This window comes from Macaca nemestrina, chromosome 12, assembly GCF_043159975.1.
Source record: "Macaca nemestrina isolate mMacNem1 chromosome 12, mMacNem.hap1, whole genome shotgun sequence".
NCBI classification, from domain to species: Eukaryota; Metazoa; Chordata; class Mammalia; order Primates; family Cercopithecidae; genus Macaca; species Macaca nemestrina.
In genome coordinates, this window is record NC_092136.1 from 10815088 (window position 1) to 10841070 (window position 25983).

Here is a 25983-nt window from a genome sequence, read left to right on the forward strand (position 1 = left end):
CACAGTTCACTGTTGTTATTATCTCAGTCCATATAAAGAGTTTTGCCTGGTGTCAGGGTGTATCTGGCATGTTTGACACCTGCAGTGGTCACTTTTTAATATCCTTCTCTGTCTGACAACATTATAATGATCATGCAATGAATAGTAATAATGTCCAGAAAGAAACACAGTGAACATTTGCTTTTATTGAACCTCGTACATGTAATCATGACAGTATAAACCTCATATATGTAAGCATGAGAGTAAAAAAATGAAAAATGAAAAATAAAGTAAATGTGATAGTGCAAAAGCAGGAAAAAGTAATGGATTAGTAGGTTTGAATCACATTAATGTATTTTTGAAAAAAGGAAAAACTTATTCTTCGGTGTAGGCTGGTATCAGTGATGAATAATAATATTACAGTTTCTGTTTTGGAAACTTCTGAAGAGTTGTCCATGACATTGTCAAAATCAATCTTCTTTGCATATTCATGGTCAATATTCAGGGGAGCTATATCTACTAGTCCATCTTTGCTCACAGTTGATTGAATAACTTTTTTATTAATTGTAATTTCAAAAGCTGCTTTCATATAAAACTAGAGAGACAAAGGAAAAACCTTAACGATCAGGATTAGTTTGGCAGAGATTTATAAAAATCCCATTTCATAATAAATTCCAGACATTGCAATACTGCCTAAGTCATTTTTCTTTAATCATTTCTAGCAGCCTAAATATCTCCTTTTTAGAGACATTTTCACTAAGATAGGCTGGGTGCAGTGGTTCATTACTGTAATTCCAGCACTTGGGGAGGCCAAGGTGGGAGGATCACTTGAGCTTAGGAGTTTGAAACTACCCTGGGTAATATAGCAAGACCCCGTCTCTAAAAACAAAAACAACAACAACAAAATCTTCACCAGACAGTTCCTCATACATTTTTTTTTTTTTTTTTGAGATGTTGTTTCACTCTTGTCCAGGCTGGAGTGCAATGGCAAGATCTCGGCTCACTGCAACCTCCATCCCCTGGGTTCAAGCGATTCTCCTGCCTCAGCCTCCCAAGTAGCTAGGATTACAGGCATGCGCCACCACGCCTGGCTAATTTGTATTTTTAGTAGCGACAGAGTTTCTCTATGTTATTAGGCTGGTCTCGAACTCCCGACCTCAGGTGATCTGCCCGCTTCGGCATCCCAAAGTGCTGGGATTACAGGCGTGAGCCACCGCGTCCAGCGCATCATACATTTCAATTATATTTGGCAAAATTCCCCAAGTTTTTCTTCTGTAAAAATCAGAGAAAATAGCTGAGTGATAGTGAACCTTGACATTTATTTAATCCATTGCTTTAGAAATGATGAAAGTCACCCAGGCTTTCAAACATCATTCTTTTAGTTTCTTTTGGCACTGGGAGACAGGCTATCTTCTGTTTAAACACAGGAAAATGCAGGACCACAGAGATTGGCTACATAAACTGTATAAATGGAGTTCAAATTATTCTGAGCCTTTAGGAACTGATTGCTGAAACAGAAATTGTGGCTGAGTCTGTGTGTTTCAGGAACTGACTGTAACTGCGTGTTCTCCGATTTAACTTGTAGAAGACAAAAGTTTTAGAAGGATAAGAAATAAAAATGTGCTAATTGGAGGCTCACATGTATATGATTAAATCTCAATGGTAACTGCAGCAATTAGAATTTAGGCAAATAAGACATTTTTGGGGGGAGTGGTATTTTATTACTGACATTGTTTAAAATGGCCAGCACATGGTAGTAATAAAAGGCAGACCAACTTTTTTTTTCAGACTGGAGTGCAGTGGCGGATCTCCGCTCACTGCAAGCTCCGCCTCCTGGGTTCATGCCATTCTTCTGCCTCAGCCTCCCGAGTAACTGGGACTACAGGCGCCCACCACCACGCCTGGCTAATTTTTTGTATTTTTAGTAGAGATGGGGTTTCACCATGTTAGCTGGGATGGTCTCGATCTCCTGACCTCGTGATCTGCCCCCCTCAGCCTCCCAAAGTGCTGGGATTACAGGCGTGAGCCACCACGCCCGGCCAGCAGACTGACTTTTAATAGGTTTTATTTTTGTTTTAAAATTCCCTTTGGGCCAGATGGGGTGGTTCATGCCTGTAATTGCAGCACTTTGAGAGGCCAAGGTGGGTAGATCACTTGAACTTGGGAGGTCGAGGCTGCAGTAAGCCATGATTGCAGCACTGCACTCCAGCCTGGGTGACAGAGCGCGACCCTGCAGAAAAAAACAAAACAAAACAAAAAACTCCAAACAAAACTATCCTCTACAGAAATCTTGCTCCTATTTGTCTACAGTGGGGAAGGACAGCTCCTGCCTCCCCACTGTGGGCCTTTACGGCTTTTATGTTAGTTGTTGTTGAAGCAGCTCCCAGGAGCCTCCTGGGGGATGGAAGAGGCTGTGTCCACAGTTTCCTGAGCCCTTTAGTTCAGCCTGTGATGCCTCCTGCTGTGATTATTTCTTTCCTCTCTGTGTTCCAAATTTGCTAGAATGAGTGGGCGGGGAGCCTTTCCCTTCCCTCCTCCACCTGCCCCATCCTTGAATCTGTGGCTTGTTGAGCAGCTGCTGCCAAGGAAATGAAACCCCAAAGTGAAAGTGAGGCTCCATAATATGAGGAAATTGATAGGCCTTCCCTGTTCTCTGAGTCAAGACTCCGTCATTGACTGCTCTGCAATCTAAGTTTGCTTGATGTTCTGATGGATCTCTGTGGAATTAGTTAAGGTGCAAAGGGGAGGGGAGAGAAGAAGAAAAGCGGACCCTTCTTAAATAGCAGTTGAGGCTTCAGGCCTTGCAGGGTTTCATCCTTATTCAGCCACAGGCTGAGAGGGGCTTGAGGAGGAAGCCGTGCATCCCTCTGCCATATACCTCTGCTGAGAACATTGTCAGTGCCAGGCTGGATAATGGTGAATTAGAGGGAATCCTGGCCCTTGGAATGCTGGCAGGCTGGGCAAGGAAACTGATCAGTTCTTCCCACAGGCTAGGCTTAACAATGAGTCATCCAATAATAGGGCTACGGTTTGGCTGTGGTGGCAGCAGCAACTCGCTTTGCTTAAGCATCAGGGGACGCATTGAGGAGTGGACATGTTGAGCCCATCTCGAGGGATGAGTAGGAATCTTCCAGGTGAACAGCAAAAGGGCATTTCAGGCCGAGAGTGCGGTGAGGCAGAGGCCAGTTTTGCCATGGGAGCACAGTTGTTGAATGTCAGTACCTTGGTGTGAATTACTTGGTGTGGTGGGAAGAACCTTACCTTGAAGCTCAGGCAGGTCTGCTGTGGAATCCTGGTGCTGCTTTTTGGGGAGCTCTGGGACCTTAGGGAAGTTAATTAATTCCCATCTCTGAGCTCAGTTTCCCGACTGGTAACATGGGGCTCTTATAAGGATTCCAGGTAACAGGTGAAGACCCCCAGCAGTGCTTGGTGGTAGTAGTGGGGGTGAGTAGAGGGGCAATTCTGACTCAGCAGAGGGTGAGGTTTGCCCTGTAGGAGAATAGGCCTGGGCCTGGTGGTCAAAGCCTGGGAGGGTAGATGAGCTTTGCTTCCTTTTGCAGGATGTTTATGACCTTTGGGCAGCTGAGGCTGGGCCTGATGCCTGCCAGAGCTGCCACTCTCTTTCCCCCATTTGCTAAGAGGCCTGGGCACAGGGTGGCAATAAGGGAAAGTGTAATGTGTCAGGTCAGCTGCTGTTCATCCCTCCTCCTCCTTCTCTCTGTGCCCGAGGCTGGCAATCTGGGGAGCCAGGCCCCTTCCTTCTCCTACCTGTCCTCAACCCAGCCTGTGGCATGGGGTCTCAACCCTCTCATAGGCATAAGTGCTTTTACAACTTTCACTTCCATTATTTCAATGATTCCTTACACAAACGCTGACAGATGGGTCTTAGCCCTGTTTATCAGAGAAACTCAGAGAGGTGAGGTGATCCCTGGAGATCACACAGCAATAGAGTACAGAGGGGCTCAGTTGAGGCCCCCGGGGGTGAGCTGGGCCCTGTTTCTGGGAATGCAGCCTCAGAAAATAGAGACCTAGCTCCTCATGGGTTTTTTCTTTTCCTAAAACCTTGCCACCAAAACTCCCAACTGGGAAATCTTTTCTCAGTACCCACCTTGGACTTTAGCCTTTCCTTTTATCACAAGCTTTTCCCCCAGGGCGTCAGAAGTGAAGGGGGCGAGTTTAGGGGTTTCCACACTCACCACACAATGTGGTTTTGCGAACATGGAGGATTGGTTTCATTCTGGGTTTCACAACCTCCACCGGGTCTCCAGCTGGTCCCAGAGCTGTCTGTGACCTTTCCAAATCAAAAATAATGACAGCATCCTGGGGAACGGTGGCAGTAAAAGCTGCCAGTTAGTGAATGGCTCCTATGTTATCAAGCCCTATTTACTGAGTGTCTTTTAGGTATTAACTCCGTTGATCCTCAGGATAATCCCACAAATCAGGTGCTGTACCTATCCCCATTTTACAGCTGAGGAAACTGAGGCTAGGAGTAATTAGGTAACTTGGCCAAGACTATGTAGTTAGTAAGTAGTAGAGCTCAGATTTGAACTCAGAGCCCCAAGTGTGTAATACTGTTTCTGAAAATTAAATCCATCTTGATTTAAAAGCAGAGCACTCATGCTCTTTGTCCCACTTTCTGTATTTTTTGTAGTCCGGAAATATGTTATAAACAACCCCAAACCCTCAAACTCTGATGAGACAAATGACACGTAGGTGGATCGGCATGCTTCCTGCATAGCCTTGAGTGAAAGAAAAACATTCTTTTTGTTTTGTTTCAACCCTTGGGTTAAAAAGTATTCTGAAAGCATCCTCACTGTCCTCCCTGGTCCCGCACAGTGGCAGAGCCAGGGGTCTTGGACTGAGTCAGAGTTGCAGGGATGCGTCTGGAGGGCCCTTGACTGGAGAGAGGTAAAGTCCGCTGCAGGGCAGGGCTGTCTGCTTTCTCTTTGCAGGGGCGAGGAAGAGGCTGGTTGCCACTTTCAGGCTGCCCTGGGCAGGTGACATCACCTCCCTTAAGCTACGGTTTCCCCATCTGTGAAATGAGGCATGACTGCCCATCTCAACCCAACTCTTCAGTCTTCCCCGCCTTTCCCCTTGAGACAATGCTTCTCCTGTGGTCTTGCTCCAGGCTACACAGTAGAATCACCTGGGAACTTTATTTTATTTATTTATTTATTTATTTATTTATTTGAGATGGAGTCTTGCTCTGTCGCCCAGGCTGGAGTGCAGTGGCACGATCTCGGCTCACTGTGACCTCTGCCTCCCAGGTTCAAGCGATTCTCTTGCCTCAGCCTCCTGAATAGCTGGGACTACAGGCACATGCCACTACGCCTGACTAATTTTTTGTATTTTTAGTAGAGACGGGGTTTCACCGTGTTAGCCAGGATGGTCTTGATCTCCTGACCTCTTGATACTCCCGCCTCAGCCTCCCAAAGTGCTGAGATTACAGGCATGAGCCACCATGCCCAGCCCACCTGGGAACTTGAAAAAAATACCAGGCTTGGGCTTCACCCCAGGGACCCTGCTTCTGACCAAACCCCAAGAGCACCTTGAGATTCCCACTCACCACAGTGGAAGCCCCTGCCCTGCCTGCCTCTCCTCCCGTCTCCTTATCTCCTGCTTGCCTGTCTCCATACATCTCCTTAAAGGCCACTTCCTCCCCACCAGCTTCTATGATTGCAGTATGGTGTGTAGGATTTGGATGTCCTTAGATCTGGGTTTAAATTATGTCTCTACCACATACAAGTTTCCTTCATCTTTCAAGACCAAAACAAAAATTTCAGGTGCTCAGGTGCTCTCTTTGACATCACTTCCAGTTCATCTTCTCCCATTCTCTCTCTTTATTTTCTTTATTATTATTATTAAATTTTAGAGATGAGGGTCTCATATGTTTCCCAGGCTGGCCTTGAACTCCTGGCTCAAGTGATCCTTCAGCCTCAGCCTCTTGAGTAGCTGGGACTACAGGCACATGCCACTGTGTCCCCATTCTCTCAAACACTTTTCAGCCAGGCATTTGCCTCCACCTCTCAGTAGGAGCTGCTCTCATAAGGATCACAGATGATCCTCATTGTAAACCATGATCCCGAGCTCCATCTGATGTGTGCGCTCTGTCCCTGCCTCTCGTTCGGATACCTGCTGCCCAGCGTGAGGGCCCGGTTCTCCCCCAGCCTACTCTGTCTCTAAACAGCCCCATCCCAGCCTCCCAGTTGCTCTGTACTGACACCTTGGGGTCATCTGACTCCTCTTTCCTTCACACCCCACCTCATTCCATCAGCACCATCGGTGGGCTGCAGCTTAAAAGGAGATCCAGCATCCGTTACTACTCATGCCCAGATCCCCGCTCTCCGCAGTTTGCCTCTCAATAGGTTCCCGCTTCCTCCTTGCACCCTACATCTCATCTCTTCTCAACACAGCAGCCAGAGGGACCCTTTTAAAACCCAAGTTGGATCCTGAGTCTCCTGGGTTCTAAACTTGGCAGTGGCTCCTGCCAGTGACAGTCAGAGGCAAGGACGTAGCGCTGTCAGGTGCTGCGTTGCCTGCCAGCCTGGCTACTCTTCTTCGACCCTCCATTCCACCCCCGCTTCCCACCCTCTGCCCTCCTGGCACCTCTACTCCAGCCTTGCTGGCCTCTTTGCTGTTGCTCAGACATGCGCCTTGCTGGGGCCTTTGCTCGGGCTTCTCCCCCTGCCGGAGGTGTTAGCCACCTGCAGGGCTCATCCCCGGCCTTTCTGTTGGTTTGGAATCTTTTCTCATATTCTAGATTATTTATTTATTTACTAAATTATTTTTTTTTAGTGTTTTTTTTTCGTAGAGACGGGGTTTTGCCATGTTGGCCAGGCTAGTCTTGAACTCCTGACCTCAGGTTATCCACCCACCTCAGCCTCCCAAAGTGCTGGGATTACAGGCGTGAGCCACCGTGCCAGCCTAAGGTATTTTCAAAAACTTTTTGTCTCCTGCTACTGAACAAAAGCTCCACACTCTGGTCACAGAGCCCAGGTGCCTAGATTGGTGCTGGGCGCACAGCTCAGCCAGTATATGGGTTTCTTGGCCCTCCAAAGCAGAGGTGGGCATCCTCCCAAGGTGAAGGGATTCTCCAGGGGTGTCGTTGACTGCTTACACCATGCCCTTGACGGGGGAGGAGGGGAACTGCCGAAAAGCTATGGTGACCCTGTGTGTCAGCAACCCCCTCTTCTGTAATTCGTGCAGGCTCAGGTCTGAGAACCACAGCTGCGGATCAAGGCTGCAGGCGTGGAGTCAGGAACCCCGTGAACTAGAGCACAGAGTGCGGGTCGGCTGTGTTGTCATTGCCCTGACATCGCCTTGGACTCCCTCAGTGCCTTGGTTCTTAAATTAAAAAAAAAAAAAAGGGGGGGCTGGGCGCGGTGGCTCATGCCTGTAATCCCAGCACTTTGGGAGATCGAGGCAGGCAGATCACAAGGTCAGGAGATTGAAACCATCCTGGCTAACACGGTGAAACCCCATCTCTACTAAAAATACAAAAATTAGCCGGGCATGGTACGGGCGCTTGTAGTCCCAGCTACTCGGGAGGCTGAGGAAGGAGAATGGTGTGAACCCAGGAGGTGGAGCTTGCAGTGAGCCGAGATCGCGCCACTGCACTCCAGCCTGGGTGACAGAGCAACACTCTGTCTCAAAAAAAAGAGAAAAAGAAAAAAAAAGAGACACTGGACAGAGGGAATGAATAGATAAACATATTTGTGATGAAGCAAATACAGTCACATAATCGCACAATCTGTGTGGCAGGTATACAGAGGTTCATTAAACAGCTTCCTTTAACTTTGTTTTGTTTCGTTTTGTTTTGTTTTTTGAGACAGAGTCTCGTTCTTGTCGCCCAGGCTGGAGTGCAATGGCGCGATCTTGGCTCACCGCAACCTCTGCCTCCCGGGTTTAAGCGATTCTCCTGCCTCAGCCTCCCGAGTAGCTGGGATTACAGGCGCCCGCCACCATGCCCAGCTAATTTTTTTTTGTATTTTTAAGAGAGATGGGATTTCACCATGTTGGCCAGGCTGGTCTCGCACTCCTGACCTCGGGTGATCCACCCGCCTTGGCTTCCCAAAGTGCTAGGATTACAAGGCGTGAGCCACTGTGCCTGGCCTCAATTTTGAACGTTTGAAAATTTTTCATGATAAAATGTTGAGAAGCATGCTGTAAACTTAAAGATGCTCATCACAGAAGACCTGGAATATACAGAAAAATAGAAGGAAGCAAAAATTATCACAAAAACCATGCTTAGCCCCCGCACCCAGCACCCAGAAGGAATGTCCATTAGGATATTGCTGTAGATGTTTCTAGTCTTTTTGCTTGTGTTGGTTTTGCTATTTCTACATGATAGTGATTGTACGGATTACCACTGATTTTGTCAAGTCTTAACTCAATTTCTGATTCTAAAATGAACACATGCTTATTTAAACATTTTGGAAAACTAGAAAATACTTTTTTTTTTTTTGAGACAGTCTCAATCTGTCTCCCAGATAGGAGTGCAATGGCACCATCTGGGCTCACAGCAAGCTCCACCTCTTAGGTTCAAGCGATTCTCCAGCCTCAGCCTCCTGAGTAGCTGGGACCACAGGCATGTACCACCCCCCTGGCTAATTTTTGTATTTTTTGTAGAGACAGGGTTTCACCATGTTGGCCAGGCTGGTCTCAAACTCCTGACTTCAAGTGATCCACCTTCCTTGGCCTCCCAAAGTGCTGGAATTACAGGTGTGAGCCACCGCGCCTGGCCTAGAAAATAATTAAAAAGAAAATGAATACCTTCAATTGAGAGGCAAGTTTCATGAGGTTTGGCAACAGACAATATCCACATTTCCCAACTTAAAAACTGCAAGTCCATCAACAATGAGTATATTTTCCCCTTTAAATACTTTTTAACATTTTTATTGTCAAAGTAATTAATATTAATGAAAATTCAAATAATAAAATAATATGAAATATAAAAGTTCCTGAATCCCAACCACCCACTGTTGTGTATGTAATATTCAACAGCTTGGTTATTTTCCTTAGCTCATATGTAGTGTATAATACATTTTATACATACAAGTATAAAAAAGTATACATATATATTTTATCGAGGCAGGCTAAGTGCAGTGGCATGATCTCAGCTCACTGCAACCTCCACCTCCCAGGATCAAGTAATTCTCTTGCCTCAGCTTCTCAAGTAGCTGGGACTACAGGCATGTGCCACTATGCCCGGCTAATTTTTGTATTTTCAGTAGAGACAGGGTTTTGCCATGTTGGCCAGGCTGGTCTCAAACTCCTAACCCCAAGTGATCCACCCACCTCAGCCTCCCAAAGTGCTGGGATTACAGGCGTGAACCACTGCGCCTGGCCTAAAAATATATTTTAAGCAACAATGGAATAATAATGTCTTTCAACTTGCTTTTCTCAATTAATATTTCCATGCCTGCTCATGTAAATTCACCTTGCTGTCTCTAATGTCTGCGTGTGTATGTGTGGATGTAGGATAATTTACTTAACTAGTCCTTATTGATGGTTGTTAGGGTTGTTTTTTTCTTTTCTTTTTTTTCCTTCAACTTTTATTTTAAGTTCCAGCATACATATGCAGGATGTACAGGTTTGTTACAAAAAAACTGTGCCGTGGTGGTTTGCTGCACAGATCAACCCCATTACCTGGGTATTAAGCCTGGCATCCACGTTGTTTTTTTCAATATGAATTTCAGAGACCAGAAATTGCTCCTCAGTTTGCTTGCTAAGGAAAATGGTTGCTATGCAGCTTTTGGTGACACTGCTTTTGTGCAGAGATAAAGGCTTTTTGTTCTGAAATCCCGTGGGTGCAGAGTCTCAGCTCTGCCAGTCGCTTCGTGAGCTGTATGGGAGAGCCTTGGTCACTGTGTGGGCTGGGGTTCCCCTGAACTTTGCCGTGGAGGAGGCAGTTCTCTTCCCGGGCACTCTGCTGGCCCTGGGCTTGATCCTGGAGCAGAGAACTGCCTGGCGACGCAGTGCAGTGGCATTCCTGGAATCACTGTAGGTTCTCTTACAATAGGGGTTGGCAAACTTTTCCTGTAAAGGGGCAGATAGTAAACATTGTATTATTTTATTTTATTTTATTTATTTTTTGAGATAGAGTCTTGCTCTGTCGCCCAGGCTGGAGTGCAATGGCGCGATCTCAGCTCACTGCAACCTTCTGCCTCTGGGTTCAAGCGATTCTCCCTGCCTCAGCCTCCTGAGTAGTTGGGACTACAGGTACCCACCACCACTCGTGGCTAATTTTTATATTTTTCATAGGGTTTCACCAAGTTGGCCAGGCTGATCTCAAACTCCTGACCTCAAGTGATCTGCCTGCCTTGGCCTCCCAAAGTGCTGGGATTACAGGCGTGAGCCACTGCGCCTGGCCATGATAGTAAACATTTTAGATCTTCGTATAATTTTCATGTGTCACTAAATACTATTCCTCCTTTGACTTTTCCCCCAAGCATTAAAAAAAAAAAATGTACGAACCATTCTTAGCTTGTAGGTGGGCCATATGAAAACAGGCAGAAGTCCAAATTTGGCCCATGAACTGCAGTTTTTATATTTCTAAATTTAGAACATGAGTTTTTAGATTCTTAGTTTTGATTCAGCTGAGATGGGTGATGTGTATAATGATAAGTACTTGCTTTTCTAGGTGGATCTTAGCGGTAGAAGTGAATTATTCATATCCTCAGTTCATAGCACCCTGTCCTTGCTGGTCCCTACAAGACCTCCCTCTCTTGTGTGTTTATTTATTTGTTCCCTTTAATCATCATTCTTTTTTTTTTTTGAGACAGAGTCTCTGTCACCCAGGCTGGAGGGCAATGGCATGATCTCGGCTCACTGCAACCTCTGCCCCCTGGGTTCAAGTGACTCTCCTGCCTCAGCCTCCCACGTAGCTGGGATTACAGGTGTGCACCACCATGCCTGGCTAATTTTTGTATTTTTAGTAGAGACGGGGAGTTTCACCATATTGGCCAGGCTGGTCTCAAACTTCTGATTTCAAGTGATCTGCCTGCCTCGGCCTCCCAAAGGGCTGGGATTACAGGCATGAGCCACTGTGCCTGGTCCCCTTTTGTTCGAGACAGAGTTTCACTCTGTTGCCCAGGCTGGAGTGCGATGGTGCGATCTCTGCTTGCTGCAACCCCCACCTCCTGGGTTCAAGAGGTTCTCCAGCCTCAGCCTCTCGAATAGCTGGGATTACTGGTGCACGCACACCACCACGTCTGGCTAATTTTTGTATTTTTGGTGGAGGCAGGGCTTCATCATGTTGGCCAGGCTGATCTTGAACTCCTGACCTCAGGTGATCCACCTGCCTTGGCCTCCCAAAGTGCTGGGATTACAGGTGGAAGCCATTGTGCCTGGCTGTGTATCTTTAATTTATATAAGTGGCATTGTGTTACAGAGCTCATCCCCATTTTCCCACTCAGCCGTGTCTTTTAAAAATATCCAAGTTGCCAAGTGAACATTAACTAGTGTGTAGGGCTCCATAGGTGGGCCCACTGTCTTTTACTTCATTTTCAAAAAGAAGTTGTCTTGAGTGAAATTATGTGTTGAGCTTGAGCATAATTATGTGTTGAATGTGGGAATATGTCTCTCTTGCCCTTACAAAGAATAGGTAACTTGGCTGAGTGTCAAAAAAAAAAAAAAAAAAAAAAAAAAAATTACAGCTTTTTTCCTTCCAAACTGTAAATACATATTTTAAAATTATTTAATTTTTTTTGTTTTACTTTGGTCAGGCGCGTTGGTTCACGTCTGTAATCCCAGCACTTTGGGAGGCCGAGGCGGGCAGATCATGAGGTCAGGAGTTCGAGACCATCCTGGCTAACATGGTGAAACCCCTGTCTCTACTAAAAATACAAAAACAAAATTAGCCGGGCATGGTGGCGGGTGCCTGTAGTCCCAGCTACTCCGGGGACTGAGGCAGAGGAATGGCATGAACCTGGGAGGCGGAGCTTGCAGTGAGCCGAGATCGTACCACTGCACTCCAGCCTGGGCAAAAGAGCGAGACTCTGTCTCAAAAAAAAAAAAAAAAAAAATTTTTTTTTGTTTAATTTTTATTTATTTTTAAAATTTACTTTCTTAAAAAAATTAAGTTATAATTTACCCTTTCAGTGTTTACTTCTGTGAGTCTTAATGAACACTTGTAATTGCAGAATGGTTGCCACAATCAGGATGTAGAGGAGTAGGCTGGGCGTGGTGGCTCACGCCTGTAATCCCAGAACTTTGGGAGGCTGAGGCGGGTGGATCACCTGAGGCTGGGAATTCAAGACCAGCCTGGCCAACATGGTAAAACCCCGTCTGTACTAAAAATACAAAAAATTAGCCAGGCATGGTGGTGCATGCCTGTAGTCCCAGCTACTTGGAAGGCTGAGGCAGGAGAATCGCTTGAACCCGGGAGGCGGAGGTTGCAGTGAGCTGAGATCGCGCCACTGCACTCCAGCCTGGGTGACAGAGCGCGACTGTCTCAAACAAAACAAAAAACAAACAAACAAACAAAAACAAAGATGTAGAAGAGTATAGAAATTTTACCCCTGAAATTCCCTCATGCCTCTTGCTAGTCAGTCCCTCTCCTCAACCCCTGTGAGAATCATGGATCACTTTTCTGTGCAATAGTTATGCCTGTTCTGGAATGACATATAGATGGAATCATACAGCATGTGACTTTTTGGGTATGACTTTTTTGCTCTTCCTTTGTGGATAACGGAATACTTTTTTTGCCTGAACCATTATAATATTTTAAATTATTTTTTGTCATTGTAATAACTTCTGTTTTAAAATATGCAGCATGAGGCCGGGTGTGATGGCACACGCCTGTAATCCCAGCACTTTGGGAGGCCGAGGTGGGAGGATCCCTTGAGCCCAGGAGTTTGAGACCAGCCTGGGCAGCAAGGCAAAACCCTATCTCTACTAAAAATATGTAAAAATTAGCCAGGCATGGTGGTGTGCACCTGTGCTCCCAACTATTTGGGAGGCTGAGGTGGGAAGATGACCTGAGCCTGGGGAGGTTGAGGCTGCAGTGAGCCATGATCATGCCACTGCACCCCAGCCTGAGCAACAGAGTGAGATCCTGTTTCAAAAAGGAAAAAAAAAAAGAAAGGCGGCATGTTCTATGTGAGGGCTCCTCTCATTAGTACTTATATGGGGCAGGTGAGCTCTTTGGCGCTGCGCACCACCGGCTGCTCATTACTCAACATGGTCTTACTGATGTCTACACCATCTCTTTTTCCAACCTGCAGGCTCCCTCGGGGATGGGAACCCACCCAGTCTTCATGTCCTTTTCTGTTTGGGGAGATTCCTGTTTAAATTTCTTTTCGGGGATTCTTGAATCCCCAAACTCTGACCAAACAATTAATACTCTTTTTTTCCCCCCTGGAAAACAATGGGATTCATAAATCGTGACCATTGTCCATTGTTCTGAAATAGGTTCTCAGTAAGAACTGGGTGCCTTCTATTTTGGAAAAGAAATTATATTTACTGCAACAAAAGAACATGATTTATCTGTAAAATTTCCTGCCACACATGCTACCCATTTGTAGTTTTAATGTTTCTGTGAAATAATAAGCAAACTGGCCCTTGACCCTCCTTCATAGGCATTGTAGAGTTGTGATTGGCTATTACCCACTGCTCAACATCTGTGCCCAGGGGAGGTCATCCAAGGATGAGTCCTCCCCATCCTTCATCCTTGATGGAATGTCTCTGGTAGGCCCACCGAGCTTGGTGGTGAGATACGGGCAGAGCCCTATGGATCTACCCCTGTGTGCAAGCAAGCCAGAGCCCCTACCCCATATCTTCACTGTGCTGAGGGCAGTTTAGCTCTGACAGTGGCTGAAGACTCCAGCAAAGGATGAGGGGACAGAACCAGCCTCTGATGGGCTCTGTCTCTAGGTGTTCTAAAAGGTTGATTTCTTTGCTTATCAAAGGGTTTTATTTTTTATTTTTTATTTTGAGACGGAGTCTCGCTCTGTCACCCAGGCTGGAGTGCAGTGGCACTATCTCGGCTCACTGCAAGCTCCGCCTCCCGGGTTCACGCCATTCTCCTGTCTCAGCCTTCTGAGTAGCTGGGACTACAGTTGCCCGACACCACGCCTGGCTAATTGTTTTTGTATTTTTAGTAGAGATGGGGTTTCACTGTGTTAGCCAGGATGGTCTCGATCTCCTGACCTTGTGATCTGCCTGCCTCGGTCTCCCAAAGTGCTGGGATTACAGGCGTGAGCCACCGTGCCTGGTTCATTAGAAGAGTTTAAAGGTTGGCCTGGACCAGAGAAGGTCGTTACCCCGATTCTGGTGAGAATCGAAACTCCCCCTCCCCCAGCACTTAGTGCAGGGTCTGATGCTGGGACGTGGATAATGTTGAATGGATGCGATCTTGAACCTCTCTGAAGTTTTCTCAAACTCTGCTCCATGCTCCCCTAACAGGGTGAGAGCATTTACCGCACCCTCCCTACCTTCCCCTTCTCACATATGCACACTCACACTCACACGCAGTCTCACACTCACGCATCTATCCTCACACACATACTCGTTTAATGTGCACGCACACACCTTAGCATCAGGCTGAGCAGCCCGGGGACATTACTGCCGGAGACTGACACCAATTCTCCATTAGGCCCAGGCCAGGTGTTGGGGAGTGTCTGTGGGTTGCCCTCCAGATCCCTCAGCCTCTGGCATGGACCCCAGGTGGGCAGCTCTAGTCACATAACTGGTAGTGTTTCCCGAATGGTCAAACTGGGCTGGGAATCAGCCAGCTGGGCGTTCAGTCCTGGCCAAGTCACTCATGAGCCATGTGTCTTTGCACAAATTCTTTTGCATTTCTAGGCCTTGATTTTCCTCATCCATAAAATGGGGTTCATCATTGGATGGTTGTGTGGATTCATTGAGCCATCTTGTAAAACACGGAGTGGAGTGCTTGGCTTAGAGTAAGAGTTCAATAAATAATATTCCTAGAAATAATAAGGCAGAGACTCCAGCTCATGAAGAAACCTTTTAGGTTTGCACTTGGCAATTTGTATTGACAGAGGGCAGGCCCATGGTGCCTGCAGGTCTGGGTCACAAGCTTGTGAAGTTGGACTGACATTGGACCTGGCAGAGCAGGGCTCAGGACATACGTTCTGCTGAGCTGATAGCTGGGGAGTACTCAGCTGCACCTTCCTCAATGAGCCCTGCCCGGGTTCCATGATCTCATGCTGCCTCTAATAGCCCTGTTCTTGGTTTTGCAGCCGGAGCCTAAGCCTGGAGACCTGATTGAGATTTTTCGCCCTTTCTACAGACACTGGGCCATCTATGTTGGCGATGGATATGTGGTTCACCTGGCCCCTCCAAGTAAGAACACACAGGACCTCCACTGTGATGGGCCCCAGGGACTGGGAAGAGAGGGAATGGGGAACTGGAGGTAACAAGTGACCCCAACATTCTTCTTGCTTCCCAACTGGCAGCTGTCTCTAAGTGTTACAAGAAGTTTGATGTGGGGCAGTTTGGTGTGGGGCACTGGTTTTCAAGGGCTGCTCCTTGGAACCTCAGGGGGTTCTTTAGAGCAGGGGTCCCCAACCTCCAGGCCCCGGACTGGTACTGGTTAGGAACTGAGCTGCAGAGCAGGAGGTGAGTGGCGGGCAAGTGAGTGAAACTCATCTGTATTTACAGCTGCTCCCCATCGCTTGCATTACCGCCTGAGCTCCGCCTCCTGTCAGATCAGCAGCGGCATTAGATTCCCATAGGATCATGAACCCTACTATGAACTGCACACGCAAGGGATCTAGGTTGCACACTCCTTGTATTTATCTGTTTTCATACTGCTATAAAGAACTACCTGAGACTGGGTAATTTATAAAGAAAGGAGGTTTAATTGACTCACAATTCTGCATGGTTGGGGAGGCCTTGGGAAACTTACCATTATGGCAGAAGGTGAAGGGGAAGCAAGGCAGGTCTTACACGGTGTCGGGAGGCAGGGGAGTACCACACTTTTTTTTTTTTTTAGACAGAGTTTCGCTCTTGTTGCCCAGGCTGGAGTGCAATGGCACAATCTCGGCTCACTGCAAACTCCACCTCCCGGGTTCAAGTGATTCTCCTGTCTCAGCCGCCCGAGTAGCTGGGATTACAGGCACCTGCCACCACACCCGACTAATTTTTCTATTTTTAGTAGAGATGGATTTTCATCATATTGGTCAGGCTGGTCTTGAACTCTGGACCTCAGGAGATCCACCTGCCTCAGTCTCCCAAAGTGCTGGGATGACAGGCATGAGCCACCGCATCTGAAGTGCCACACTTTTAAACCATCAGATCTTGTGAGAACTCACTCATTATCATGAGAACAACATGAGGGAAATCTCGCTCATTATCATGAGAACAACATGAGGGAAATCTTGCTCATGATTCAATCACCTCCCACATAGTCCCTCCCCTGACATGTGGGGATTACAGTTCAACATGAGATTTGGGTAGGGATACAGAGCCAAACCATATCACTCCTTATGAGAATCTAATGCCTGATGATCTGTCACTGTCACACATCACCCCAGAAGGGACTGTCTAGTTGCAGGAAAACAAGCTCAGGGCTCCTACTGATTCTGCATTATGGTGAGTTATATGATTATTTCATTATATATTACAATGTAATAATAATAGAAATAAAGTGCACAATAAACGTCATGTGCTTGAATCATCCCCAAACCATCCCTCCCCCCTGCCTAGTCCATGGAAAAATTGTCTTCCACGAAACCTGCCCCTGATGCTAAAAAGGTTGGGGACCGCTGCTTTAGAGGGACCGAGGTGGTATCTGAGGAGGAAGCTCTGCTTTGATTTTTTTTATGCTGTGACTTTGTATGCAACACACTCAAACAAAAATTTTTTTTTGACAGAGTCTCACTCTGTTGCCCAGGCTGGAGTGCAGTGGCGTGATCTCAGCTCACTGCAAGCTCTGCCTCCCGGGTTCACACCATTCTCCTGCCTCAGCCTCCTGAGTAGCTGGGACCACAGGTGCCTGGCACCACACCGGACTAATTTTTTGTATTTTTAGTAGAGATGGGGTTTCACTGTGTTAGGCAGGATGGTCTCGATCTCCTGACCTTGTGATCTACCCACCTTGGCCTCCCAAAGTGCTGGGATTCCAGGCGTGAGCCACCGCGCCCGGCCGCAACACACTTAACTCTTAAGCGTAAAGCTCCTGGGAAGAGTGCGGGTGTTTGGCAGAGAGACTGGTTATGAATCCAGTTTCCATTCTTCAGCCTTGGTTTCCTTTTTTGCAAACTGAGGATATGAATACCTAACTTGGAGAACTCTCGTGAGAACTCCTCACCCTTCTCTTAAGCCTTTAACTTAAACTGGGGTATAACATAAATATTGTAAAATGTACAAGCATAGTAAAGTATACAGTCAGTGAATTAAAAAAAAAAAAATCCATCTATGTAACAATGTCCCAGATCAACAACTAGAACATTCCCACTGTGCCACTTACCCTGAAAGGTTCTCTCGTGCTTCTACAATATCCCCTCTGCACCCCTCGCCCAGGCAACCATCATTCTAGCTTTTCCTGCCGTAGATGAGGTTTGCCTGTTCTAGAACTTCATGGAAGAGGTATCACACGGCCTACACTCTTTTGTGTCTGGCTGCTTTTAGCAAACATCATGCCCATGTGAGTCATCCATGCTGCTGTGAGTAGCAGGAGATCTTTTTCACTGCTGTGTATTTTCCGTTATATGAATATGCCACAATTTAGCATCCATTTTTCTGACATCAGACTCATTGCAGGTTTTGACTGCTATGAATAGAACTGTTATAGACCCTCTTTTTTTTTTTTTTTTCTGAGGCGGAGTCTTGCTCTGTGGCCCAGGCTGGAGTGCAGTGGCATGATCTTGGCTCACTGCAACCTCTGCCTCCTGGGTTTAAGCGAGTCTCCTGCCTCAGCCTCTGGAGTAGCTGGGATTACAGGCGTGCGCCACCACGCCCAGCTAAGTTTTGTATTTTTAGTAGAGATGGTATTTCACCATGTTGGCCAGGCTGATCTCAAACTCCTGACCTTAAGTGATCTGCCCGCCTTAGCCTCCCAAAGTGCTGGGATTACAGGTGTGAGCCACCGCGCCTGGCCTTCTAGAATGTTTTATTTTTATCTTTTTTTTTTTTGAGACAGAGTCTCGCTCTGTTGCCTAGGCTGGAGTGCAGTGGTGCAATCTGGACTCACTGCAACCTACACCTCCCGGGTTCAAGTGATTCTCTTGCCTCAGCCTCCTGAGTAGCTGGGATTACGGGCACATACCTTCCCCCAAGGCCCACAGCCTTCCCCCAAGGCCCTGACCCTTCCACATGTTGCTTATCCTACGTGGATGGAGCCAAAGGCAGATACCGTGCTGGGGGCCAGCTCTGAGCCTCTGTGGCCCTTCCCAGAACCAATCCGTTTCCTCTTTGTGGATCTGCAGGTGAGGTTGCAGGAGCGGGTGCAGCCAGTGTCATGTCTGCCCTGACTGACAAGGCCATCGTGAAGAAGGAATTGCTGTATGATGTGGCCGGGAGTGACAAGTACCAGGTCAACAACAAACATGATGACAAGTACTCACCGCTGCCCTATAGCAAAATCATCCAGCGGGCGGAGGAGCTGGTGGGGCAGGAGGTGCTCTACAAGCTGACCAGCGAGAACTGCGAGCACTTTGTGAACGAGCTGCGCTATGGAGTCGCCCGCAGTGACCAGGTGCGTCCTCCGCCCATGTGGCCTTTCCCAGGAACAAGACCATTCCCTCAGCTGACGGAGGCTGGGCATGGCTATGGAAGCATGAACAAGACAAAGTAGCAGACACAGAATTACTGCCCTTAAGGATGTCACAGTTGGAGTGGGGACAAGGGTGGGGAAAGAGGCAAGTTGGCAGATCAGTGTAGTCGGGGCCGGGGGTGAGTGGCCAAGGAAGGGAGTCACAGACATGATATTCATTCCTGTTACCAAGCCCTCCCTAGCCACGTGTCCCTGAGATGGCCCTCCCAGCCCTAAAGGCAGGTTTTAGGACCCACTACCTTACAGATTGGGAAACTGAGCTTAAGTAACTTGTCTACAGCCATTCGTTTCATCAAAAAAATCTTTGTTGAGTCTCCAGACCTGGTACCTGTCTTTTCCTGTGCAGATAATTCGCAGAGCTGGGATTTGAAGCCCAGGTCTGTGTGGCATAGCCGGATCATGCTTCTAAACAGCACTGTCTTCAGCTTGGCTGAACCCTAAGGGTGAATCTGGGAGACACTAGGGGATGCAGTTTTGTTCATTTACTTGATTTTATTTTTGTCATTCCTCTCCTTTCAATCTCGTTTTCTCCTCCCATTTTCTTGCACTTCTTCCCCCTCCCTTGCAGCCACTTCCATCTTTTTTTTTTTTTTTTTTTTGCATAGGTGAAAAGAACATTGGGAAGGTTCTTACATGGCTGTTGATACAAAAGGACATGTATTTTTTTCAGTGAATGATTAGGTTAAGATCCATCAGGCTGTTCACTTTTATTATTATTATTTTTGAGATCCAATTTCTTCTTTCCTGGTCAGTGTGGTGGTTAAGATCATGGGCTCCTGGAGTCAGGCCAACGTGGGCTGGACCTGGTCTCTGCCTTTTGCTGGCTGTCTGACCTCAGGAGAGTTAGTCCAGCTCCCTACACTTTGGTAAAGTACGAATGATAATACTCATCTTGGAGGATTACCATGTGAATTAAATAAGAGCATGTTTATTCTCAGCACAGTGCTGACTCAAAAAATTCACTGAATACATTGTAGTAGTAAAAATAGTCATAATTATCCTCTTTTTTTTTTTTTTGCTTGGTTCATCCAGTGCCTGGTCCACTGGCCTCTGTGGTCCACAGCGACTTGAATGGGAAGACATTGACCAACACCACCTGTAGGAATCACTCTTACTCTCTTCACACTGCTGATAACCAGCTCTGCTTACTACACCAACCCTCAAGTTTGTTAGGCAGCTCCTATACCTGTCTACAGTGAGATATTTGTTACCTTTAAACGGGTATCCTCTTACCTTTTTTTCAATCAGCTGGGTTATTAATGTTCAACAACTAGTTATATGTGAATGTTAAAGGTGATCAACTTAGAAATTGAGTAGGTGGTACATAGCTAACTAGGTAAAGAAAGGGCAGTATTGCCAATGTTTGTGAAGACTGCAGTCTGTCGGTCATGGTCTGGCTTCAACTTCCCCGAGAGTTGATAAGAGCTTTCTTCTGGGGAATCAGTGGGCAGGGCCATGAGAAGTTCGTTAGTGCCCGAATATTGGCAGGTTTCAAAAGGTGATGCAATGAAAGCAGGAGACCAGGGGATAGTGGCACTTACCACATCTATCTCTTGGGGATAACAGTCTTCAAAACATTTGTCTCTTGTTTTTCTTTTCTTAAAACAATTTTATTTTAGGCTGGTCACAGTGGCTCACGCCTGTAATCCCAGCACTTTGGGAGACTGAAGCAGGCAGACTACTTGTGGTCAGGAGTTTGAGACCAGCCTGGCCAACATGGTGAAACCCCGTCTCCACTAAAAATACAAAGGCCGGGCGTGGTGGCTCACGCCTGTAATCCCAGCACTTTGGGAGGCCAAGGTGGGCGGATCATGAGGTCAGGAGATCACGACCATCCTGGCTAACATGGTGAAACCCTGTCTCTACTAAAAATACAAAAACGTAGCCAGACATGGTGGTGGGTACCTGTGGTCCCAGCTACTTGGGAGGCTGAGGCAGAAGAATGGCATGAACCCAGGAGGTGGAGCTTGTAGTGAGCCGAGATGGCACCACTGCACTCCAGTCTGGGCAATGGAGCGAGACTCCGTCTCAAAAAAAAAAAAAAAAAAAAAAAATTGGCCAGGCGTAGTGGTGAGTATCTGTAATCCCAGCTACTCGGGAGACTGAGGCAAGATAATCACTTGAACCCGGGAGGCAGAGGTTGCAGTGAGCCAAGATCGCACCATTGCACTCCAGCCTAGGCAACAGAGCGAGACCCAGTCTCAAAAAAAACAGAGACGAGGTCTCACTCTGTTGCCAAGGCTGGTCTTGAACTCCTGAGCTCAAATGATCCTAATGCCTCAGCCTCCCAAAGTGCTAGGATTATAGACATAAGCCACTGTGCCCGGCCACATTTGTCTCTTGAGTCACACTTGATGAGGCATGGCTGTCATCTTGGTATCTCTTTTTACTAGCATCCTAGAAATTCCTTCTGGTTCCCTGCTGTATTAATGCTTTTATCCTCTGTAGTTCACATCTTTCTCTTTTTTGGTTTATGCCCTTGTTTTGGTAGACTACTTCCCCTAATAGTTTACTGAGAAATGGTACATTTAAAAAAGATCCCTAGGCAGGCATGGTGGCATGTGCCTGTAATCCCAGCTACTCGAGAGGCTGAGGCACAAGAATTGCTTGAACCCAGGAGGCAGAGGTTGTTGCAGTGAGCTGAGCTGAGATCACGCCACTGTACTCCAGCCTGGGTGACAGAGTGAGACTTGGTCTAAACAAAACAAAACAAAAAACCAAGAAACAAAAAACAAACAAAACAAGATCTCGCATGCCTGAAAATATCTTCATTTTATCCTCACATTTGATTAAGGCTGGGTATGGAATTTTAGGTTAGAAACAGTATTTTTTTCAGAATTTTAAAGGCATTGGTTTATTGTCATCTAGTTTTTGCCACTGTGGTAGAGAAGTCTGAAGCTGTTCTGATTTTTGATCCTTTGTATGTGATCGATTATTTCTTTTCAGAACCGTATAGAATCTTCTCTTCATCCTCAGTGTTCTGAAATTTTATTACCTTGCACAGGTCTATTTTCAGTATTGTGCCAGGTACTCAATGACTCCTGTCAATTTGGAAACTCAGTTTCTTTAGTTCTGGGAAATTTTCCGTTTTGTGTTCTCTGGCATTCCTATTATTAGACTGTTGGACCCCCTAGACTGCTCCGCTGATTTTCTTATCTTCTCTCTCTTGTTTTCCATTTATGTACCTTTTTATTTATTTATTAAGACAGAATCTCGTTTTGTCGCCCAGGCTAGAGCACAGTGGTGCGATGTTGGCTCACTGTAGCCTCCACCTTCTGGGTTCACGTGGTTCTCCTGTCTCAGCCTCCAGAGCGGCTGGGACTACAGGCATGTGCCACCACACCTGGGTAATTTTTGTATTTTTATTAGAGATGGGGTTTCCCCATATTGGCCAGGCTGGTGGGGTTTCCCCATATTGGCCAGGCTGGTCTGGAATTCCTGACCTCAAGTGATCTGCCTGTTTCCGCCTCCCAAAGTGCTGAGATTACAGGTGTGAGCCACTGTGCCTGGCCCATTTATGTATCTTTTAAATTTGAAAGTGAACATTTATTGACAAATTTAGGTATAATAGAAGTTTTTTTTTTTTTTGAAGTAGCAGTGACAATATTAGCATAAGAAAGGGAAACATGATAAAAATATTGAGTTTCATCATTGGTAATCTTGCATTATGAGGTTTTTACTTACTCATGGTAAAACTCATGCTCCTATGCAGCAAGAAACTCCAAATACAGAGTACAAGACAACCCTGGGAATCAATAAGATGCTTTTTGAAATTCAGAGTGCTACATTAAGCATATTTGGTAGGTTTACAAAATATATCCTAATCATCTCATTTAGTTATTCTTTCAGCAGTTGTTAATAGAATAAACAATGGGTCTGACCAGGCATAGTGGCTCACGCTTGTAATCCCAGCACTTCGGGAGGCCGAGGCGGGTAGATCACCTAAGGTCAGGAGTTCAAGACCACAGTGGCCAAGATGGTGAAACCTCATCTCTACTAAAAATACAAAAATTAGCTGGCCGTGATGGCGGGCACCTGTAATCCCAGCTACTACGGAGGCTAAGGCAGGAGAATCGCTTGAACTGGGGAGGCAGAGGTTGCAGTGGACTGAGATTGCGCCACTGCACAACAGAGCAAGATTCCATCTCGAAAGAAAAAAAAGAGGTCCACAAGTTTATATAAGTAGACATTTTTTTGTCAACACAAAATTGTCACATAATTAGTAAACTACATTGTCATTAGGAACAAATGCTATTTTTAATTTTAATTTTTTTAGAGAAGGGTCTTCCTCTGTTACCCAGGCTGGAGTGCAGTGCCACAACCTCAGCTCACTACTGCCTCAACCTCCCAGCCTCAAGTGATCCTCCCACCTCAGCTTCCCAAGTAGCTAGGACTAGGCCAGGTGCAGTGGCTCACGCCTGTAATTCCAGCACTTTGTGAGCCTGAGGTGGGCAGATCACTTGAGGCCAGGAGTTTGAGACCATCCTGGCCAACATGGTGAAACCCTGTCTCTACTAAAAATACAAAAATTAGCTGGGCGTGATTGCGGGCACCTGTAGTCCCAATTACTCAGGAGGTTGAGGCAGGAGAATTGCTTGAACTCTGGAGGTGGAGGTTGCGGTGAGCCAAGATTGCACCACTGCACTCTAGCCTGGGCAACAGAGCGAGACTCTGTCTCAAACACACACACACACACATACACACACACACACACACACCAAGTAGCTAGGACTACGGGTGCACATCACCATGCCCGGCTGATTTTTGTATTTTTTTTTTTTTTTTTGTTTGAGACGGAGTCTCGCTCTGTGGCCCAGGCTGGAGTGCAGTGGCCGGATCTCAGCTCACTGCAAGCTCCGCCTCCCGGGTTTACGCCATTCTCCTGCCTCAGCCTCCTGAGTAGCTGGGACTACAGATGCCCGCCACCTCGCCCGGCTAGTTTTTTTTTTTTTGTATTTTTTAGTAGAGATGGGGTTTCACCGTGTTAGCCAGGAAGGTCTTGATCTCCTGACCTCGTGATCCGCCCGTCTCGGCCTCCCAAAGTGCTGGGATTACAGGCTTGAGCCACTGTGCCCGGCCCGATTTTTGTATTTTTTGTAGAGACAGGGTCTCACTTTGTTGTCTGGGCTGGTCTTAAACTCCTGAGCTCTAGCAGCCCTCCTGCCTCAGCCTCCCAAAGTGCTAGAATTATAGGTGTGAGCCACTGTGCCTGGCCACAAATGCTATTTAGAGTAATTAAATAAAATTCCAAATCTTGAGATAGTAAAATAAGAAATGTTTTATACCATTATTCTTTTTGTTAACAATAATTTAACCCTTGCAAAATGAAACAATACAAATTGAACACATCACACTTTTCTTCCTGTGACTTTGGCCCTACCCATCTACCCATTCACTTGAAAGAGGCAAAACAATGATAACCAACAATGAAACACCATGAACAATTCTACGTGATCCCATCACAGAAAATGAACCCAGAATATTCTACAACACAAACAGAGGTGCCATCTCTACTGCTTCTAAAGATTTCCTCTTTCATTTCTTGGTCTAGAATGGGGGTTTCTCAGCCTCAGCACTAGTGACATTATGGGCCAGATAATTCTTCATTGTCATGTCCTGTCCTGTGCACTGTAGGATGTTTAGCAGCATCCCTGGCCTCTACACACTAGATACCAGCAGCATCCCATAGCCAGATGTAAGAACCAAAAATGTCTGTAGATGTTGCCAAATTCCCCCCATAGGGAAAAACTGTCTCCAGTTGAGAACTAGTGACTTAGGTGAGTAATGATCACTGACACATGCTGCAAGTCAAATTAACATAGAACTTCTGGCCGGGCACAGTGGCTCACGCCTGTAATCCCAAGACTTTGAGAGGCCGAGGCGGGTGGATTACGAGGTCAAGAGATCGAGACCATCCTGGCCAACATGGTGAAACCCCGTTTCTACTAAAAATACAAAAATGAGCTGGGCGTGGTGGTGTGCACCCGTAGTACCAGCTACTCGGGAGGCTGAGGCAGGAGAATCACTTGAACCCAGGAGGTGGAGGTTGCAGCGAGCCGAGATCACGCCATTGCATTCCAGGTGGGCAACAAGAGCAAAACTCCATCCCCCCCAAAACAAAACAAAACAAAAAAAAGAACTTTGATGCATGCCCCATCTTGCTAGAGATGATAGATTTAGTACAAATGGGAAAATGTCCACCAGTATTTTTCTTTGTAAGCATTGTCAGTGCAGTGACTTTCCTTTTCATTTAACTCGTGAGGATATATATATATATTTTTTTTGAGACGGAGTCTCGCTCTGTCGCCCAGGCTGGAGTGCAGTGGTGCAATCTCCGCTCACTGCAAGCTCTGCCGCCTCCCGGGTTCTCGCCATTCTCCTGCCTCAGCCTCCCTAGAAGCTGGGACTACAGGTGCCTGCCACCACGCCCGGCTAATTTTTTTCTATTTTCAGTATAGACGGGGTTTCACGGTGTTAGCCAGGATGGTCTTGATCTCCTGACCTCGTGATCCGCCCATCTCAGCCTCCCAAAGTGCTGGGATTACAGGCGTGAGCCACTGCGCCCGGCCAAGGATATTTTTGTTTTAAAGAATCTGATCAGTCATTATGTTTATTCGTGCTGAGCTCTTTGAAGCAGACTAGATTTTCCTTCAAAAGAATATTTATGATCAATCAAATTTCCCGAGAAGAAAGGGAAACAATGAATTTAAACTAAAATGTAAGTTATGCTTTATATGCCTAAGAATATTCTAAAAAAAGATTCTCTTACTTTCCACCTACCTAAAAATATTTAGGTTTCAAAAAAGTTATATTTTAGTAGGATCTTGTAAAGAAGCTTTCATACTGAATAGTACTTAAAAAAAAAAAAAAGCAACCAGAAGCTATACTCACAATGAAGTCTAGTCTGAGTGAGAGAAAATATTAAGGTAAAAAGAAATTGAAGATGTGTCTGGTGGCCATATATACATACATACATATATATATATATATAACATAAATCTGGATAAATTGTGGGGTATTATTTTGAAATTACTGTAAATGAAACTGAATTCCTATACAAATATTTTATTTCTTTTAAAATGATTTATTTATTATTTTTTGTATACTTGTTCACTGTTGGAAAATATACAACTATTTCATAACCATTCTTATATCGTGACCTCTAACAGTCTAAATTCCATTGCTTTCAGAATAACACTACAGTCGCCACTTCTTCTTTAATCCACCCTATAACGTTGTTGAAAGTGAAAGCAGCACATTAG

The 25983-nt window shown here is 46.1% G+C and overlaps 1 protein-coding gene across 1 annotated transcript in view; it reads left to right on the forward strand.

Moving 5' to 3' along the window:
- Positions 1-25983, forward strand: part of PLAAT3 (phospholipase A and acyltransferase 3) — a 34022-nt gene that overhangs the window by 1453 nt on the left and 6586 nt on the right. Inside the window, exons 3-4 of the mRNA XM_011720527.2 lie at positions 15186-15288; positions 18375-18643. Coding sequence (XP_011718829.1) covers positions 15186-15288; positions 18375-18643 — 372 coding nt within the window. The remainder of the gene's footprint in view (positions 1-15185; positions 15289-18374; positions 18644-25983) is intronic.